Source organism: Mugil cephalus, chromosome 14 (assembly GCF_022458985.1).
Source record: "Mugil cephalus isolate CIBA_MC_2020 chromosome 14, CIBA_Mcephalus_1.1, whole genome shotgun sequence".
Classification (NCBI taxonomy): domain Eukaryota; kingdom Metazoa; phylum Chordata; class Actinopteri; order Mugiliformes; family Mugilidae; genus Mugil; species Mugil cephalus.
Window position 1 is genome coordinate 14,426,497 of NC_061783.1, and position 21,612 is coordinate 14,448,108.

The 21,612-nt window shown below is 45.7% G+C and overlaps 1 protein-coding gene across 6 annotated transcripts in view; it reads right to left on the reverse strand.

Moving 5' to 3' along the window:
• Positions 1 to 21,612, reverse strand: part of trps1 (trichorhinophalangeal syndrome I) — a 112,992-nt gene that overhangs the window by 54,443 nt on the left and 36,937 nt on the right. For 4 of the 6 annotated variants that reach the window (XM_047604565.1, XM_047604567.1, XM_047604566.1 and 1 more), the window contains exons 3-8: positions 9,144 to 9,845; positions 8,813 to 8,955; positions 3,345 to 3,951; positions 3,002 to 3,216; positions 2,398 to 2,608; positions 1,997 to 2,246 (exon numbers count right to left, since the gene is read on the reverse strand). In XM_047604565.1, coding sequence (XP_047460521.1) covers positions 1,997 to 2,246; positions 2,398 to 2,608; positions 3,002 to 3,216; positions 3,345 to 3,951; positions 8,813 to 8,955; positions 9,144 to 9,845 — 2,128 coding nt within the window. The remainder of the gene's footprint in view (positions 1 to 1,996; positions 2,247 to 2,397; positions 2,609 to 3,001; positions 3,217 to 3,344; positions 3,952 to 8,812; positions 8,956 to 9,143; positions 9,846 to 21,612) is intronic. The other 2 variants (XM_047604569.1, XM_047604568.1) reach the window with 2 other exon arrangements.

A 21,612-nucleotide genomic window follows, 5' to 3' on the forward strand; every position in this document is an offset into this window, starting at 1 on the left:
ACTTTCCTCCCTGCCTCTTTTAGTCTTTCGTTCTCCTTCTCCCTCTTTCTGTCTCTGTCTCTGTCTCACAGTGTTTCTTTGGACCTTTCTCTCGCGCTTCTCGAACTGAATCCCGCTGGAGCTGATTGGTGCAGAAATAATGCCCAAATAGCCGTCAGACTGTATTTTTTTGTAGGGCTTGTTTGGGAACATATCTCAAGGAGCCTTTCAGATCAACGGTTTAGATCAATACTTCAAATGGTGAAAAACATGACACACAGCCGTCTCCAGTCTTGTTTGCCCCAACTTTCCCACACCACTCCTCTCCGTCTTTCCCACCCGAGCTCACTCCAACTCTTTCTCTGTCATTTGCTGCCTCTGTGTGTGTTTCTATGTCCGACTGTGTAGGCGACCAATTGGCTGTGCAGCCTTTTCTGGCCGTTTCAGGCTTTTACAAACCAGTGAATCTGAGAATATGGCTTATTTAGTACCTACATACACGGATCAGGCATAACATTGTGACCACTGGCGGGAGATGTGACAATGCAACATTCTACTGGGAAACTTTAAGAACTGATCCATAGAGCCCCCTCTAACAACATTATGTCACCACAAGACAGGCACATGTCGATCTGAGTCACAAATGTTTTGGAGACATACGCAGTATTAGGAAGGTGGTCATAATGTTACGCCTGATAGGTACATACTTGAAATCTGTATGTACTTTTAAGTGCAGATTTTCCTTTTAAAACTCGATCAGTGGTCCTATATGGACATATATGTCCTCCCTCCTTGGAGATGATCTGTTTAAAAATGTATAATAGGAAGTCCATTTATTTAAATTCTAACTTAGGTTCGTCAACAAAACGAGATTAGTTCTGTGGCCTGGTCTTAATTTCAAGATTGGATCAAGTGTTTGCTAATTCATAAATTAGCAGTCCATTTGTTGATCTTGAAGCACTAGACCGTAGGTCTTCAACGGGGGGTCCGCGACCCCTAGGGGGTGTGCAGAGGTACTGCAGGAGGGTCGCAAAATCTTTGGTTGATTAGCCATTTTTTTTATATATATTTTTAATTTCCTCACACAGACTTAAATGAACACGAATCCAACATATTTTAGCAAAGGGATAGCTTAATACTGAATGCAAAGTGCTAATAATAATATAGTTTAATATAGTACACACATAATAAGTAGAGGGTCCCTACTCTCTCAGTTTCGGATTCTTGGCCTGAAAAACGTTGAAGAACCCTGCACTAGACTAATCGACAAGTACGCCAATTTCCTGATCAGTTTAAATCTGCCAGGAGCTGAAACACACTTGAGTTTTACTAAAACAATAGACAGTGACATGAGCTCCAGAGAGCGAAAATCTGCCAACAGAAACAGAGCGAACCTGCATCTGGACAAGGAATATTGAGTGGATGTCAGCGAAGCTCACAGCTTCCAGCCAACCTCCCGCAGCATGCACCATAAAAAAGGCGCGTTTCGAGAAATTACGGGAGGAGAAATATTCACGGATATTTCTGCCTCTCATCAGCGAGAGGCATGTTCATCTTAAAATTAGTACGGCGCGCGCGACAAATATGTGATTACGTCTGCAGAGCTTCCAGGTGTGAATGCTTAAATGGTGTCTTTAAATGTCTTAAGTGCTGCTGGAAATGAGTGCGCTCCATCAACATTTCCTGGATAATTGTGTGTAAAAAAAAAAAAAAAAAAAAAAAAAAAAAGTGGGGGTTTTGAAATCAAATCACAGGAAATACTCAGTCATCTTCCTGACTTGGGGATGGAATTTTTTAGACACTTGCTTTTAGTCATAGACATTTAGTCACGGACTCAAACTGGAACACTGACTGTGTGGGTAAAACACTGTCACATCTGTGCAACCGTGTTACCCAGCCGACTGTGAATGCGTGCGGCGGAATCCCTGGTTTTAGGAAAAGAACATTGCACTGCGGAACATACTACGTAACATCAAAAAAACAAAAAATTACTAGATGAATGATCCGTCTGTCTCACCTGTAGTGTCTAAAAATCTCCTCTTCCACTTCCGTGATGAAGTGACACTTTGTACACGAGTACTCCCTGTCTCCTCCACCTCCTCCTCCTCCTCTCCCTCCGTCCTTGTCCCCCCCTGCTTCTTCCTCCGCCTTGACATGCGGCGGAGCCCCCTTCAGGTTGATCAGGGTGTGGCAGCTTTCGTAGTGTTGCAGCAACACGTCGATGTCGGTGGTGGCGAACGCGCACTGGTCACACAGGTGGGTGACGCCTAGGATCAGCAGAGCGGGACAAGAGCGAAGGTTCGTGTTTAGAAAAAAGGTTTTCACGGTAAAGTCAAGCTCGGCTGTTTGACCTCAAACGTGCATGCAAATAACATGTGTTAATGTTTTCTTGCGCGGCTGACCCGCGCCTTTAAATACCTTGCGTGACAACAGGATGAGAAGGGTTAGAGGGGTGAAAGGTCGAACCAGAAATCACACTAGGGTCACCTCTGGGATTGGGAGGGGTCATGCTGGGCGACGAGGCGGCAGCAGGTTTCATACCAACGGCGTCCTGCTGTTTGGTGGACTGAGGGAACTTTGAGGAGCATTTAGGGCAGGTGGGTTTCCGACAAGCGAACGGATGAGAGACCTGTCGAGGACAAATCAAACAAAGTCAGGGCGCAACAGTGGTTCGGATGGATGTTTCCGAAAATAAGATGCTTTTATTTATTTTTTTTGACAAACTGAGCTGGAGGTAGACGTCAGCGGCTTAACTGAATGATGGCACCCTCAATTGTGGATGTTAACCATCCTTTTTGATTTAATAACAGCTGCGCCGTTTGGCAGCTGGCAGGAAGGAGGGTGGGGAGCGCGTGCGTGGGTAGATTGGGAGCAGTAAGGGAATTTTAACTAGGCAAGAAATTGGAACAATTTACTCTTATTCATATAATTCATTTCATTTTCCCCACGCTCGCTGTTTGTTTTTGTTTTTTTCCCCTAATTGCAAAGCAAATGAGACAATTGAATATTTCATTAATCTCACCTCCCCCAGGTGTTTATGCGGCTGACAGAGGCCCTGCGGACAGTACATGCAGTGCTGGATGCAGCAGCGGTGGATGGAGTGGTTGTGCTGGTAGTGCAGCAGCAGCGGCGCCACCACGATCACATCCGCGCTGTGGGCCATCGAGTACCGGAAATCGCACAACTGGCAATTATAACTGGTCACGACCGCTTCTGAGTCGCTGCTGTTGGGGTCTCCTAGGAGCGGAAAACACACCGAAAAAGAAAAAAATAATCTGTTTGGATCTTGGATTAGAAAAGCAAGGGCAGAAACAGAAAAGGGGTCAGTATTATAATATTACAATAATAGTAGTCGTTTTCAGTACCTTGGCTGGTGCTGGACGGGTTGGATGATTGATCTTTGCGGCTTTTGGCAGCCATGTGGTCTCCTCCATCTCTTCTTCCTCCTCCTCTTTCTCTCTCCATCCCTCCAGGATTAGAGTTGTTGGGGCTCATGGTGCCGCCCGCGCTCATTCTGTGCCTCTGTTCATAGTGCTCCAGAAGCTTCGCCGAACCCCCCGACCACTCGCAGCTCCAGCTACAGAACTTGCACCAGTAATACGCCTGCACGGCCCCCCGCCCGGCCTCTCCCGTCCAGCCCGACGAATCGGAGCACGCCCTGACCGGGATGAAGTACCCCACCAAGGAGTCGTCCTCCGCCCGCACCGCGACCCGCTCCGCCCCGTCCAGGACGGGACTCCGCCCCTTCAGCTGGTTGTTGTCGTGCGCCGGCAGGTTGTTGGTGGCCAGCAGGGGCGTGCTCGGTGGGGTTTTGACTTTGTTCGGGTGCGAGGACAGGAAGTGCTGTTCAAGTTCCAAGGAATTGCTGCCCATGTATGTGAAATTGCAGAATTTGCAACGAAAGTACTTAGTGTTGCCCTGGCAATCAGAGGTCTTTCGGCCGATCCCAATTAGTGTGCCACCCAACGTCACCTGTTGGATGTCAGAAAAGGAAAAGAGAAAACAGGATTTTGGTAGATCCGAATTGTATTCATTCAAAAAAAATAAAAACAATGTAAATTTAGATGATCAACCTTGGATGATAAATGCCTTTAAGGCAGAGCGCAGCATTTAAATGCTTGTACCTTTAGGGCCACATGCGGGGATGGTTTAGAGCAGGGGTTCAGTTATAGAATACTTTATAAGGGCTCCTTAGGTTGAATTTAGTATGAGGTTATTCATAATTATTGTTATTTGTTGGGCGTAGTATACTTAAGCATTCCTCGACATTTAAGAAGTTAATAAGGTTGTCATTTTTTATTTTTTTTTCCCCCTTTGCAGTAAATATTTGGAGAACGTCGAGCCTTCAGTCACAAGGCCGCGCTGGAAAATTATGTCAACTCGAACCCACAATGTACATAATCCATCCTTTTTTCTGTACACAACTGCAGACAATTAAAAGGCTGCGCTGACTCTAACTAACCGACCAATAACACATCCACTACGCCCTACTGTAGCGCTCGGGAGTCCGAGCCCAAGAATTTGCATTACCGAGCGAGCAACCTGAGACATGTCTGTTTTTTATTAAGTTAGCCCTTGAACCGTAGGTGATTACAGCACACTGCTGTGCAATATGGATTTGTCTCTTTACAGATCTGTGGTCTGATGCTGACTGCAGGCAGTGTGGTAATAGAGGTTTGGCAAGAACAGGACGCTGCATTTTAAGTGAGAAAAGGTGTGTGGTTCTGCAGTTTTACATATAGAGAGGACATTGAGCTTGTCTTTTCTGTGCAAAAAAAAAAAAACGAATTCTCATTTTAACTTAATTAATTCTTGTCATCCAGGTCGATAAGATTAAATTTGCCTTGTTTTCCTTTTTTTTTTTTTGCAGCTGAACAAAATATATTAAAACTGTTTCCTTAAGTATTTCTTCATCGTGACGGGAGAATTAAATTGAAAAAAAAAAATATGCGGCAAGTCAAAACGTTTCTTCAGAAAGATCAAGAAAAGTCATTTTTATATGAAACACTGAGTGCGAGACGTGACGCAGACGTGCTAAATTGAAGTGAATAGATTCAAAAGGCTAAATGAGAGCAATTACTGCGTGTGGTCTAAAAAAACAGGAATCCTACAATCATCCCGTCCCACAGAAGCAGCACAGGCAATTAGTGAAGATCCAAACTTCACATCATTTCAGCAAACAGAGTGGATAGACTGAACTAAACGAGAATAATGAGGGAGGGGGGATAATGGTGAAAGGAGGCAAAGGGCAAACAGGACGAGTTGGAGGTAAAGCCTGCGCGTCCCTTCTCCTGGGGGAGAAGAGGGAGGAGGTGAGAGATGGATGAAAGGCAAATTGGGAATTTAGAGCAAAAAAAAATAAAAAATGGATTAGAGCAAGAACGCGAGAGCGAAGAAGGAGGAAGGCAGAGCAGGTGAAGGAGAGGCAAAGTCGTACGATAAGGGAAACGAATGGAGAACAGAGAGAGAAAAAGAAAGTTAAACGTGTCTGACAGATGTTTCATTACACTCCCTAACAGCCGATTATGACTGCTGTTCCTCTGCCTGTCTCTTTCGCTACCTTCTCTCTTTTCCTCCTTCATCTCCATCTCGCCCTCACCCCCCCTTTTTCTTTTTCTCGCCCCAAATCTCATTGGTTGACGGAGCATCTCGTCTCAGCAAATGACAACATGGAATTTTCCAAACGTGGGCGGGAGAGAGAAAAAGTGAGCAAGGGATAGAGGGAGAATAGAGACCCCTTTCATTCGACTTTTTTTTTTTTTTTTTTTAATACTTTCACTTTTTCTTCGTAATGACGACTTAAGCCCACTGGATTTTCTATTTCTGACTCCGTACGTGTGTGTGTGTGTGTGTGTGTGTGTGTGTGTGTGTGTGTGTGTGTGTGTGTGTGTGTGTGTGTGTGTGCCATGTGTATGCGTGTTCCTGGGTCCATTACGTGACTTACAGCCATTACAGACTGCTGGTTTAAATGAAATGAAACCACTTGACCGTTCCTTACACACACACACACACACGCATTTATTAAATCATCTCATTTAAAACTTTCACACAGAACCTCGCTGTTACTGTTCATGCATACTCAAAGTCCTAATTCTTGACCTTTTTTAAAGATTGCTGCATGCGTGTAGCAATAAAATTCATTTTAAGGAAGGCTGCTTGATAAGTGCTGGAAATATACCTGTGGTGAAAATCAATATGTATTTAGCAAAAGCCTTTTATTGGATCTATTGTAGAATCTTAAGCAGACTTCATCTCAAGAAGAATAAGTAAGATTTTTTATTGTTTTTAGCTGAATGAAAAGCTTAACATGGACTAATACTGAATGAACCAAGTTAACAGATTTACTTCAAGGCAGCCCAACTTAAAACCTTCCAAAATCTGATTGTCAGCAAATACATTTCTTTTAAACGTTTCCGTGGGAAGTGGAGATAAGGTGGCGGCTGATGAAATCACAGCTGACAGTATGAGTATTTGCGTCTGAGGGTTTAGCGTTCAGCATCAACTCTTCCGACCAACATCTACAGCTGTTGATTCCGCTGATTAGGACGCCTCCGTTTAAAGTGCAGCTGAAAAAACGGAATCATTAAAGACGCGTCCATGCCCACGCTGATTGGCTGAGCCGTCGGCGTCCGGACTGCAGGTGCAAATCACGCGTGACTTTTTAAAAGGCGACGGCGTGCGATCGCAAAGAACGGAATTCAATTACCTGAAAGTACGGGGGGAAAATTTATCTTGCGGCTGGATTTATGACGGTTTGCCACAATCTCATTATTTACCAGCAAGGTAACTCCCAGCAGATCCCAGCCTTGTTAGAATTTTAATAAAGTGAGCTGAGGGATTAGCGCGGGGCGCGCATTTAGAAGCCATTATTAAAAGTCGTGTACTGTGAGTGCGCGAGCGGTTTTGGGAAGCAGACGGCGCAGCCCGTGCGACTCGGTGTGCGCGCAAGTGCACGCGTGTGTCTGCCAGGTCCCCCGCTCGTCTGCCTTTCTGTGTCGATCCGTCTGTAAGTCTATAAAATTTTATAACTTGCAGCACAATGCTTCACTGTCCAAATAACACACGCCCTACGTTACAAATCAGTTGCAGGTTGCTCCAGCCAATAAATTATTCCTTTCGGTTACGGGCCCAAGTTTACAGATTTGTGTGATTTATGGCAACAAGTGTGAGTACAGTGAACTGTTAACCGAATCAATGTGCGACTTGTCTCGTATCAAAGTTTCTGACTGATATTGATTACTTCAAACTGCGCAACGCAACATTATTTAGTGCTGCCGTGTGAACCGTGCAGAATTCTTTTTATGCATCTATCTGCTTGCATACTTCTTTTTTAAATATAACTTTGTGGCTTTCGGTGGTTTCAATCTGAAGTCTTGGTCATTTTTAATACTGACAGGAAGAGGATCAGCAACACTGCGAGTTAAGAGTTAATGCTCTATTCAAATGTACACAAACTGGGGCAAATTATGATTTTTTTGACTATTTTAGAATAGGGGTCTGCGACATGTTTCAGGCCACAGACCCCCAAGCTGATGGGAGATTACCCCCTACCTACTATATATGTTCTATATTAAACTGGTGGTATGGTTGCTGTGCAACCGCATACATACACACAAATAAAACAAAGCGATCCATTTTGGCCTCAGAGCGAGCTGCACTGTTAGCTTCTCTACCGCTAATATTGCTGTACACCTGGATTTCACATGGGGACGTAATAGGCTTTTGGTCAATTGCGGGGAACATGACAGAGACGGCGTGTAATACGCCAGCTTGTTATTGGCTCAGCAGCTACAGGGGCGGGGCCTACTGTGTATAGGAAGCTTAGATTGACGGGTCTAGCGTGGCGCTCTGTGTGAAACAACTTGCTGACTGAAAGAGAATGTCTTCTGCCTCCATTGATCCCTTTGCTAAAATATGTTGGATTCATGTTAATGTGTATTTAAAGAAATTTAAATATGTGACCGAAAATTAAAAAATATATATATATAAAAATGTCTAATCAACCAAAGATTTTGTGAACCCCTGTTGAAGACATGTTTTAGAAGACTAAAAACATATCAAGTGTTTGGGGTATATTTTGGAGGCAGCTACCTGGGTGTACTACAAGTTAAAAACCTATCAAAACCCCTGGACTCTTAACCAGCCGTGTTACGGTGTGTGTTACCAAAGTGTTCTTTTGGAGGTGCTGAACCATCTCTATTCGGGCCTAAACATGAGCTCACCTGTTAACATGCTTATGGGGCTCGCTCTCATTCCATGGCCTCTCTTATGTTGACAACCTGAAGTGACACTGCCGAGCACCGTCATCTCCAATAATGTAGTTTGTTTGTAGAATGCAATAAAAAGATGCTATGAACGGTATTTAATGCTGTGCGTTGTGCGTTGCTGGTGGTGTTGCTGTCCTTGCTTGAAATTGTGCTGTGTGCTGCGTAAATTGCACGTTGCGCCGTTACAATCCCGCTGTTCCAGCCTCCAGTCTAACTCCAGCCGCGTCTTCCTTGTTGTCACGTGATGTGAATGACATGCTTCGACGTAAAGCTTTCATTTTATGGCGGTTGGCAAACAACTTTTAGATGCATTACCGCCACCGTCTGAACTGGGATGTTTGGCATGGAAAGAATAAGCATGAAGGCTAATGACACTGATAAATTGAACCAGTCGGAATCTTTTAAAGAACTGGTTCTCCATGCCCATCCCTGCTCCTATCCCTATTCACTTGATTTAAACTCACCACACTTTGCACACACAGGTTTGACTGGTCTGCGTTTTGATTTTTGTACACAGGAAAAACGGCAACAGTTACAGGACTGAGCGCCAGTCACCGTCGATTTACCTGTACGTCGTACGTGCCGTTCACCATGACCGTCCTGTGCTGCTGATTCTGCATGTTTGCTCTGATCTTCCCCAACTCTTTGGCTTGGCTCTTCTGTCCTTGTCCCGCCTGGATGTCTGAAGGACAAGGAAGAGCAGGACAAACTGGTAAAAAAAAACACAAACAAACATCATGGAGGAGGTCACGGTGTTTGAGGCAAAGAATGGTCTGAGGGGCGATATGAGACACCCCGAGCATACTGAAAAAAATCACCCTTTAGGTGAAATCAATGCACCTCCCATTTCATTTACAGCTGTTTCATATGTCACTACAAACAGTGAGCTGGAGTTACCGAGAGGTGTGTGCTGGGGAGCCATGTTGTGGAGGGCCAGGATGTGTGTGTCGAGGGCAGCATCCTGTCGTGTGCGGTTGTGCAGGCCCAGGTGATACTTCCTAAAGTGCTTCACCAGGTCGGCGGGGTCGTTGCCATAGTAACCGTAGCCGCACACATTGCACTTGAAGTCCTGGAGTTTGGGAGAGGGGCTGGAGGAGAGCGGAGGGGTGTCGGTTGTCGACTCCTCCCCCCCTTCCTGTCTGGGGCGGAGGTGGGGAGCGGAGAGCAGCGGAGGAGCGAGATGATCGGCCTCCCCCCTGTCCCTGCCGCTCCTCTCCCCTTCCTCTGCCCCCTTCTCCCCATCCTCGGGCTCCGACTGGCTCTCGGGCCTGTCAGTCAGCGCGGGCCCCCCTCGCTTGGCCCGGCCTCCCCTCCTCCTCTCCCCTCGCTCCTCGTTGCCGTAGCGGTCGCCGCCGACGGACGAGGGGGAGACGGAGGAGGAAATGCACTCGCTCTCCCCCTCCTCCTCCTCCTCGTCGCCCCCGACGCGTTCCGACGACTCCGGCTCGGAGGGCCGGTTTATCCGCTCGGCCTCCGCTCCCACTCTCCCCTCCTCCTCTCCTTCCTCTTCCTCCTCTCCCGCTGGCCTTCTCCCCTCTTCTTCCTCTTCCTCCTCTCCTCCCACACTCCGGATAGGGGGGTTCTTCTTCCTCACCATCTCTAAAACAAACACAGAGAGGCAGACGAGTTTTTATTTCATTGTTCGGTTATTGTTTACAGTATCGTATCATTTGGTTTGTGTTATTGCTTGTGTTATAAAAGCAAAAAAAAAAGGCAAACCAGCTTCCATAATCCCTTAAAGCCAGGGCACTAAAAGACACAAAGGTATCTTTAGAACTCAACCGTGGATTACATGCACGCACAAATAACATTTTCTGACAATGATGTACAGTATGTGTACAGAGCGGCTTTGATTCAATTTCCAAACTTCTTTGAACGCTGAAATCTGTGACGATCCTCAACCGCAAACCTCGTCAAAGAAAAACAGACGCAACAAATCAGAAACATCTCAGCCGGGAGAGATTTTTCTTTTTTTTTTTTTTCTTCTCTCTAGATGGCTGTTGCATCTATACACACACACACACACACACACACACACACAAACTTTTTTTTTTTTTTTGGGCCTAACTAGGGAGTGAATCTTTTTATCGTTATGGAAACCATCCGTGAGAATCTTCAGACACGTGACCACATCAAAACCAAAACCATATCAGAGAGTCTGCGAGGGAGAGGAGGGTGAGGCACGGGGAGGGAGAGATAGACGGGGAAGAAGGGGGGGTCGGGCGAAGGGGGGAGGGAGGGGGACGGGGCAGACACTGGGAGAGAAGAGACGGGGAGAATGGCCAACACGCGACCACATCAAACCGCGCACCCCGTATCAGAAAGATGGATGAGGGAGGCGGCGGCAGACTGCGATTCATCTCCCCCACCCTCTCACCCTCTCACCCTCACCCTCACCCTCACCCTCACACCCCCCCGGCACTTCTCCAAATTTCTCCTCCTTTTCTGCATCTCGTTCCCTCCGTTCCTTCCCTCGCTCCCTTCCCCTCGTCTCTCACCGTCTCCCGCGCTCCGTCTGCGTCACCTCCAGTTTCCTCTCCTTCGTGCGCCTCTCTCTCCCTTTCTCATTTCACATCCCATTTTCTTTTTTCATTCCCCCGCTCATCTTCTTTTTTTTTTTTTTTTCCCCCTTTCACTCCCGGCCTCTCACCCCGTCCTCATTTTTCTGGTGGTGAAATACCACCATCCAGAAGAAAAAAAAAGAAAAACACTTGTCGTGGTCTCTTTTTTCACATGCGAAGAATAATTGCTGAAATAATTCAAGTAATTCTATCATTATTTTTTTCTTTCTTTCTGTTTCTGCCCCTCTCCCTTTCTCTCCCCCACCATACCACCCCTCCCTCCCTCCCTCCCTCCCTTATAATCACTATACAAAGCCATCAAATAACCAGCCATGTGTTTCATGTTAAAACATAATCTTTCTTTTGTTCAAAAAGAGAACAATTGCGGTCGTGGTCTTCACAACAGTCGTGACAGAGAGATACTGCGTGTGTTTTTAGCGGGAATGTGCGTGTGTTTATTTGTGGTCGTTCGGTTCATATTCACTCGTAAACACAGTCAACCCGTTGACCCACGCGCCCATGTGTTTGTGCGTGTTCCGCCGTAAACACAGGCGAACCCGACTGACGCCTGATAGACGCCTGAACTGATCACTTTTAGATCGATGCAACGTGAGGAGGAAGGAGGGGAGACGCGCGTGCGCGCGCATCGTCCGGGGGTGCGGGTGATGCATATTTGACGACGCATCGGGGAGGGAGGGGGAGAGGGGGGAGGAGGAGTGAACTTCTTGTTGTTATTTACTGACGGCGACCTGCGAGCAGAGAAATGAAATGGAACGGTTGATAACTGGACGGACACGAGGAAGCGCATGTAGATTTAAATAAAAAAAAAAAAGGAGCATGTTTTACTTTAACACTGTAATGTTATACAGAGGTTTAGGAAGAAGTGCAAAGAAAAATGACAGAAACAGAGAGCCGCTTTCTTTGTTGAATCCAATTTTCTCTCTCTGTGGCCTTTGTAGTATTTTACAATTTTTCTCTTTTTCTCTCCTTCTTTCTCTGCACCGTACAACTATTAAAATAAAGCAATTTATGTCTCCAAGGGCCCACGCCTAGACCAGCCCTGGCACTCACTCTCCGACTTTGTGTGTGTGAGCGTGTGTGTGTGTGTCTGTGTGTGTGTGTGTGTGTGTGTGTGTGAGAGAGAGAGAGAGAGAGCGCAGGGAGCAGAGGAAAATCTCATCTGATGTTCACCACACCCAGTCAGAATTCATCATTCACTCATACACAAACAGACGCATGCACACACACACACACGTGGGCGCACGCACGCACGCACGCACGCACACACACACACACACACACACACACACACACACACACACACACAGTGGAAAACTACAGATCGTTGCGGTAAAGCAATGAAGCTGCCGAAATCCCGACCTAAGAAGAGGCAGTGGCCTAACCGTGTTTCCATCTGTCCCCTTTCTGATTTTAGCGGCGACTCACTCAGTCCATAAAAACAGGAAATAGCCATTATAATTATGAATGACTTTCATAATGTGTGAAATCACTACAGCGGAACAGCAGGAATTGTCCCATCGCATACCTCAGGTGCACTTGCGCGCTCCGAATTGTGACAGACGCAGAGGTGTGTGTGTGTGTGTGTTAACAGGCTGTACTATTTTGTGTTGCTGGGTGTATCCATCTGTGGGTGTGTGTGTGTGTGTGTGTCAGTGTCGCAGCACAGCCTTTGTCTGCTTCGGGCTGTATACACAGACTGGAACCATTACTATCAACTACAATTAGGTACAACCCACCACAACATACCGCATAACAACTACTGCTACTAGCTACAATTAGCCCCTATACACCACAATGGCCTCAATCCCACAGCAAAGATAAATGTGACAGTTAATCATTTCCATCAACTACAATTAGCCCCAACGCCAGAGAGGCTTTTATCTGAAATTGCCAATAATCATCCCTGGATGAGTGCTGAAAGATGCGGCGACAGGGCCGGTTCACTAGTTCACGGCAGATAGGTCGAGGAAGGGGATACTTTCTGGGAAATTCGGGCACGGCCACATACAGGTAATTACGCCCATGACGGCGAAAAATAAAGCTCGCCTTCACAACAGCGCTTCGGATTATTTTTCTGATCGGGGGAAATTAACGATTGCAAACCAGCCAAGATATTTCTGGTTCGCATCTGAGGAGCTGGAACGGGGGAGCGGGAATAGCAACCACTTGCAAACTGGCCAGCGCGCTGGAAACCTGTGCCTCCGAGGTTATGAATTTCTTCAGTCTGTGTTGCCATGTTTTTTTTTGTTTTTTTGTTTTTTTTTTCTGACAGAAGAAACGATTCAAAAAGAAGTTGTTTAAAGTGCGGCTTCACTTCACAAAGAAAAGATGACAGGGGCGCTGGATGTGAGGGAGACTGAAATATCTTCGTTTCGGTTAAAGGTGGAAACGCCGGCTTTAATTCTCGTACTTAACCCTGCGAGAGTGCCACTGCTGCAGATCCAGTTTGTTACGGGGGAGCGGGGGGGGTGTTACATGTGCAGCATTAGCTTCACGCACAGGCTTAGAGAAGATTTCCTTTGACTAAAACTAATTTGCAAAAAATGCTCTCACTGCTTTAATTCAAGAATCAATAAACATGAAGAATAGGACCAATACTGGCATTTCAGTGTTTTAATATAAATCCCTAGGTCATTCACAGCTTTACAGTTGCTTGTTTCAATACTTTTAACATGAAAGATCAGCTGACTTTCAAGACTCTAAACCATGGTATCAATAGTGTTATGAGTCACGCCTTTAAGAGGGCCGGCATCTTTAACACACATGTATTAGGGAAACCACGCTCCAGCTCAACCGCACGATGTCCGGCCGGCGAGAAATCAAAGAAACAACAGAAACAGCTCACCAGTACATCTCAACCACCTAACCAGGTTACTCCTCAACCTAATCCACTAAATGCATATCACCGAGTCACGGTAATGGATGGGTTCGATAGCGAATCTGAACACGGACGCATAGCCCTGCTGCCTCCAGACATCCCCGCTCTCCCCCTCCTCGTGGGACAGCTGCAGTTGGCATCTCCGTCTTTCATAAACAAAGGATTAATGTGCAACATATGAAGAAATAATGCTGAAGGCAGGGCCTTGTTGCACGGAGAGGGAGCTCTCTCCGGCTTCTCTTTTGGTTTTCTCGATCTGCGCCACTCTGTCTCGTAGCGGTATCCTCTCAGTCTTTGTCCCCGCGTTTTCCCGGAAACTCATCGTCTGTCCCCTTCTGATGTCATCTCCACGCTCTCCTCTGATTTATCATTTTTTTTCTTAAGATCCTAAAAAGACTGATTTATGGTCAAGGGGGCACACAGAGGAAGAGCATGGCTAAGGATTAAAGGAAGAGAGCAAGCACGGGGAAGGTAAAGACTCTTAATTAAAATGAGAAAAAACTAGCACCAGCAGCAGGAAGAAGTTTGGAGGAGAAACGGGTCCGAGACAGGAAAACAAATATATTTTCTTCTTTTAAGAAGAAAAGGGATAAATTGTCCGGGGAAATAGAGGCAAAGGCCGGATAAGCTCCACATACTAATAAGCCCCCTCCCTTAAAAGCAGAAGACTTGTATGTCATCTACTCTAAAACTTCCTTTAATGTCCCGAGGTGAGTTCAGATTCCGCCACTGGTAATAGGAACAAAAAGAAAAGAAAAGAAAAAGCACAGTTTATTCTAACTAATTCCTTTATTAGTGAACAGGGCCAACTCACACACAGCCTCTCATCGCCGCTTGACGTTACTGTGGAACCACAAAAACAACTTCCTATTATTCGGATCCTTTCAACAGATTCTAGCACATTTTGGGGCTAATTTGTCCCACGCCGAAGATGGAGTCATGCATTAGGTCAGGCTTCCAGCTGGCTGTCCCCTCAACAACCTGCAACGTAATGGCTGGCGGATTTGGACCGATTTTGCAACGCACAGCGAGGTTCCACTTTTTATTTAGGCTAAAATAACAAATCAATTCTTTCCCAGAAGTCCCACTCTGAGTGATGAGGTTCAACTCCGCGCTCAGAAAAAAATCGAGCACAGGAAGACGCTGACTGCGTGTGGCTGCGTGTGGAAATGTGAGGGCAAGCTGTTCCGGGCCAAATGGCGCGGGGGGATGAATTAAAGCGACTCGATACGAGTGGAAACTTACACGCTTTGAATCGGTGGATTTGATCTGGGGGTAGATGAGTGGGCAGGAGAGAAAACTGTGGTGATATTCACGTGACTTCATGTGAAACTTGGGATTTTTGGACCTTTGGTAGGATTCAAATAAGCATCGAGTGTGGAAGCTTTTCCTTTATTTTTCCCTTTCAGATCAGATAAATGTCAATTGCAGCAACTGTTGACCTTTGAGATTAATTATTTGGCTTATAAAAACCCTAAATTGGTTTTATATTCCTGATTTTATCCACCAAACAGTAGGTTTCTTTGGAAGATTGATGACTTACATACTGGATAATCTATATATCTGCATATTAATCAGCTACCTGAGGCTCAGGTGTACAAGTGAAACCATCAACTTCCTGTGCGCAGAACTTCCCTGGAAGCACGCCAGCTGTTTGCGTTGCGGGGCCCCCGCAAAATGCTAAAGCGTTCGCGAGCGCGCCGAATCACTCAGCGGTCGTTTATTTACGGGAAAATGTCACAGATTATTTCTTTCTAAGAAGGCCACTGATGCACAAAATGGCAGTCACGCTGAAACGGCTTGTAGCTCTGGGTTACGTGTCAGCGAACGAAAGAAGCAGCTGAAGAAAATATTAATGAAAAGGGGCGCACGTGACCCGCACAGACAAAAGCGTATGGGTCCGCTAAAAACTGAGCCCGTCTGGAGCGGCGGGATGATGATGACGGGAAATGGTCACTGCGATTCTGCGCGTAGTTTAGTCAGAGAGCTGCTGGACGGGAGGGAGGACGGGTGTGTCTGGCCTCGTCCCCAAAAAAAAAAACACGGGGATAAGGGAAGGAAAGTTGGCTAAAGGGAGGATTGTTTTTTTTTTGTTGTTTTTTTTTTTTCGTGGGCTAGTAACAGCTTGGAATTGATTTTGCAGAGGCGGGAGTCTAATTGAAGGTGGGGAGGGGGTTTGAGAAAGAAACAGAAGGACGGAGGGAGAGGGAGAAAGGAGAACAACATAAAATCACAGTAAGACGGAGTCCACCTGCCATTTTAAGACTAAAAGCTTTCGGTTGACTACTAGGCCCCTAATCAATGCCAGAATCCCTATTTAAAAAAAACACACACACACACTCTTTCTCCTCATCTGCTGCGTATCGGGGGCCCAATTCATTCCTGCCACAGATCAGGAGACACACAAAGGCTCAGGAGTGAGCGCACACTCTCCTAGAGTGCAGCACTCATTTGTAATGGGGTAACAGCATGCAAAATATGTCATCTTAAATGTCAAACTTAATCAGGGGTTCGCATTTCAATACCTCTCTCACGTTATGAGCCTCCCTCCCTCCCTCCCTCCCGTTTTCTGCTCCTTCCAGGCAGCTTTCTGCTGACTCCTCGCCGGTCAATATTACAGCGTGAACGCTCCTCTCCTCTCCTCGTACGTCCATCTTTTATTCAGCGCCCTCTTAATTCATCTCATATCCATTTCCCTCCCTTCACACCGTCTTCTACTGATCTTTACTTCCCCCCTTGTTTCTAGCCTGTTCCTTCACAAACCATGATGTGTCTGTGTGTACTGAACGCGCACATGTGAGCGCAAAGGTGGAAATCTCAAAGCTTCAGTCGCTCCACTTGACTGACAGCTGGATGTCCACTCATTAAACGTGGGGAAGAAATGTTTAAAACAAAAACGAGAACAGCGCAGGGGTTTGTTGAGGAAGCTTCATTTATTTAAACATCAGTAGCGCGCTGACCTGTACAGGGCAGGTAGACGTCAATGGCAGATTCAGCGTTCGGCCGTTACCGTGCAGAGCTGCTTAAACGTGTGTAAAATCACTGGAAAAACAATCTGGACCAGAGCTTTTTAGCAAAACAAGACATATTAGCTAATGAACCATCTTGTTTTGAATTTATTTTCAGGCTTCAGCTTTTGCCGAGCAAAAACAGAATCTAATTCAGTGGGAAACTGGTATTCCTTGTTTTATTTTAATCTTATTTTTGAAGTATTTTGACGCTTTTGACTAGACATAGCACGTACAAATTAGAGATCCACTGATATATCGGGCCTATGTTTCCATTTTTTATTGGTATCAGCCGATACAACACCGAAGTGTGTTCGCTGACATATATATATATACACACACACACACACACACACACACACATTTTTTTTTTCTCCCGGCAAGATTTACAGACAGGCGCATCCACAGACAGACCCTAAAATTCTTTGAGTTCAATAAAGCTTTATGTTTTTGGTTGAATTGCGACTTGTAACATTGTTATCATGTAAATGAAAGAAAAAGCAGTATTGGCTCCAAATATCGGCTCAGAAAAGCACATATCAGCCAACAGCAAACGCTGATGTAAAAAAACAAACAAAAAAAAAAAAACGCATTGGTCAATCTTTAGCACAAACGTAGCAATTCTAGAGATACACATGCAACCGGAGATGGACGCATTTGTGTCGTATCGTATGCCACTGAGTACAAGGTTGTGTTTTATCAGCAGTTTATCAAAGGTTTATCCGAGGCCACCATGTCAGCTATATCAGCTGGAATGGAATATATCTGCTATAGGTATGTGTTTACACAGCTTTCTAGGACTTTTTCCATTACGCCCAAAGACTTACATCATTCAAACAAGTTAGGAAGTTATTGTGTTGGCGCCCTTCTTTGTCTTACGTGTACTGGAAATCCAAACCAATCTGGTATAAAATAGTTGTTTTGTGTTTTGCCGCTCCATCCGGCTTCGAATCAGTTGCAACATTTCACAGAATGAATGCAGAATCTTACGGTGGATATCAGCTCGGTCCCTGACACAAATGACTTCCGACAGATATTCCACAAATGTTTTTTTGGGATTGTCCAACCAAACCTTTATTTGTGTCTACCTTTTGCACACGTACGTCTGTAACAACAGTCTGCAAACCCTGTAATTAAGGCTGCTGCACGCTTTCTTGGTTAAATAAACTGCACAGATTCCCAAAGAAGACTGCATCCATCCTACGCACACACCAATGCAGACGCATTCATACACTCCCAAGCCAGCCGCCCCCCTACTACCACAGAAACTTTATTAAAAGTCTATTAGAGGAGTCTGATCTTGAATAACTACATTGGATTAGAGCACCGCACAGGGTCTGGGAAGCACTGTGCTGTGTTTGTGTGTGCAGTCTGTAGGAGGGCTCGCTACCCCTTTAGGGAGTCAAAGCAGAACACTGGTTAACACCAGCTAAAAAGACACACACATATTACTGAAAGCGGCGCAGAGAAAAGATTTTTGGCTGTCGAGCATTTCGGGGTTTAACCCACCGTTCAAGTTCACCTTCAGGAAGTTTCTGTTAACGGGTAACAAATTGAAACGCAACCGAACCGAATTTCTATCTTCAAGCTCGATTAACTCTTCGTTTTACCCGGCGACAGACGCGCAAACAGTTTGCGAGTGACGGAAACCCAAACCGGCCCGGAAACCGCTCCCACTGCGACGCGCTCAGCACGACGCCGACCAGCAGTTTTCATCTGCGCAGGCAAATTCGAAAAAGCGCCACACTAACGCTCACGGTCTATAAAACTTTAAGTGTGTGTGTGTGTGTCAGAGTCCACAGGTGGGTGAGAGGAGCGTAAAAACAGGTGACTCAGTCCCTCTGAAGGAATCCGCGACAATTTATTAGGCTGTCCCACTTGTTTCTTGCCAAATTACTGGAGGTTAGCGGGTCAAAATAAAATACAGCTACGATCTAGAATATTACCCCAAAAGAAAAAAAAAAAAGATTAAAAAAAAAAAGAAAACTGCCAAGACATTGCTGGTTCAGTTCCCAACGGGACTATAAATGAGGCTGAAATAAATCAGTATTACACACACACACACACAGACACACACACGGAGACGCGGATCCAGGCACACGCGCCTGCCTCCACATCTTTCATAACACCTGTGTTATTTCATCAAATCACTCAAGGCACTTGGATGTGTGTGTTCACGTGTTTGGATTTGTGGTTCTATTCGGCTATTTGTGATGTTTTAGTGAAATAGTGAAACAGAAGACACACACACACACACACACACACACACGAACACAGGCGCAGACTATATATCTCTTCTGCTATTTCAATAATCTGCGACCTGAGAGTTTATAAGACTCAATAGTCTGGCCTCTGGAATGGCCGTCTGGATTTTAACTTTATATACACACACACACACACACACGCACAACACACAACTCCCCTGCTATGGTCCTTAGAGCACACTCCGCCTGTGTGCGATTGTGTGTGGGGAGCATACCATGTGTGTGTGGTCACGTCTCAGAAAGCTCCTTTATAAATGTCTGTCACTTTCTCAGCGTCGCTGGTGATGTCACCGCAGCCATTTTTGTGTGATGAGCACAGTCGCGGTCAACATCCATATACCGTGTGTTGCCGCTTGCGTAAAATCTCATTTTGCGACTCGCAAATGAGAAGAAATCACAAGGCCGCGGCTGTGACCGGAGCGCAGGAACATGAGAGGCGCGCGCCGACGCGCCACAAGGAGAACGCGTAATTAATTGCTGCTAACCGGCTGCCAGGTTACAAGGCGCTGGCGACGAGACGGGCGAAGACACAAAAACGCAACAAAAAGGCAGAGTGCACGTCGGCGCGTGACGTCAGGACATCAGTTAGGATGTAAAAACAAACGGTCCAATATGGACGCCACAAAACAATCACACACACATGACGACACAAGCGGGATCAAAACACAACTCAGTGAATTGTACATGAAGGTAATTAATGATGAAAACCATTGTAACATGACCACATTAAAAGATTAGTCGCACCAATTGCATCTCGTCATTTTTCCATTGTTAAAAAATAATCAAACTTCAATAGAACCTCCTTTAGTTTCTTCCCACACACATATAAACACACACAGGGTGAGAAATCTACTGCTTTACAACGGACTGAATAAATAATAAGTTGAGGTGTTTTTCTGGTGAAACGGGTTGAAATAGAATTCTTCAAACTAAAAAGAAAAACACTTTACACAGAGATAAAAGAATTACATCACAGTCGCGATGCCACACTGACAGTACCCTGAAACACAGGATGCACATGAACCCGGGAAAAAAAAATAAAAGACATCAAAAACGATGTCGGATAAATAATTGAAGGGCGTCCTCAAAAATCCTCGAAACGCAGTATTAAAGAGTTGTCTGTGTGGAGGAGTCTTTTTTTTTTTTTTTTAATAGAGTCGAGAAGACAAAGAGGAGGGAGAAAAGACTGCGGCGGCGACGCCACTTGTTGAAACCACAACCCTGAGAAAAGGTGAATTCTAAATAGAGCGATAAGCTGCAATATCACACAAAACTACTTTTTAAGTTTTGCTAAATGTTGCTGTTGGCCTTATATGGAAATCTGATGGTCATGACATACCCCCCAGACAAGGTTTTTTGGGGGGGGCGTGTGTTTCACCCACAGCATTGGCACAGGATCTGGGTTATCTGATCGGCTGTAGTCGGTGTAAAACGACGGGCGTGAACACGCACTGAGATCGCACGCGAGAGATCTGATCTCCAGCCACATTTGGAGGTCTGGGTTGCATGTGTCCACGCTGGTCCACGTCCCCTCTGATAGTGTGAACCCAGTCACGTTAAAGCCTGCCTGTAGGAGATCAGTACAGTTCTGCCTCATTCACTCATTCTGAAGAAAAGAAAAGAAAAAACTAACTAAACAATGAGTTTTAATGAGCAAACAAGTGTGATTCTGTCATTAAATGACATATTAGCATGAGGTTAATTATTGATTGGGCCATGTTGTGGATGCGTGAGGCTCCTCAGCGTCTTCATTTACCTCCATTACTGATGATACCGGTGTGCATGAAACTTCCAGGGTGGGAGTTGTAGTCTGAATTTTGCGCAGGTCTGTCTAACGCCAGGGCGTGGGTCCACGCGTAATAACTTGTGTGCCAAAGTCGTGACGCACGCACGCACGCATGAAACAGGTTCTGGGGCAGCGGTAGAGATCTATCAGAGATAGCAGCTGTTAAAATATTTGACTGCGCCCCAGATAATGTCGAGGATTATTTACAAACATTTACAAGCGCGCAAAAGCTGAGATCTGATCGGGAGGCGCGTGTTAATGTCTGAAAACATGTACCTAAAACTCCAATCTGACTGGAAAAGGAGATGAGCTCGATTTACAATTACTATCACCGCAATATGATCATATATAATGAATAAAGAAACTACACAAAGGTTTGCAGTCCTTCCAGCTAATAGTAGCTCTGCCAGCCGCCGTATGAGGACTTATTTTCTTTCATGCCGGCTCGTGGCGTATGTGCCAGCATATGTGGCCATTAGCTGTCGTCTTCGTGTCGGGCGCAACTTTTCGGTGCAGACGCGTTCGTCCCGAGGCGACGTCACAGTGGGCAGCTCTTTTGATGTCGGCCCGAGCAGCGCGTCCAGATCTTTACGGCGCACCGCGATCTTCCCCTTCTCCTGAGTTTAAAACCAGACCGTCTGGCCGTCCGTGTCTTTGAAGACAGAAACATTAAGTCACGTCGATGTAGTTTTTACGGCAAAACTACAGCGATGGCACACACATCTAATAAACACCACATGTAACTGTCAAACGGCCAGGAGCTCCGTTTCATCACACACCGAGGAGACACAGTAGACACACTGTTCCAAAGCCGCTCCGAAAAGCTGTGTTTAATGCATTATATGGGT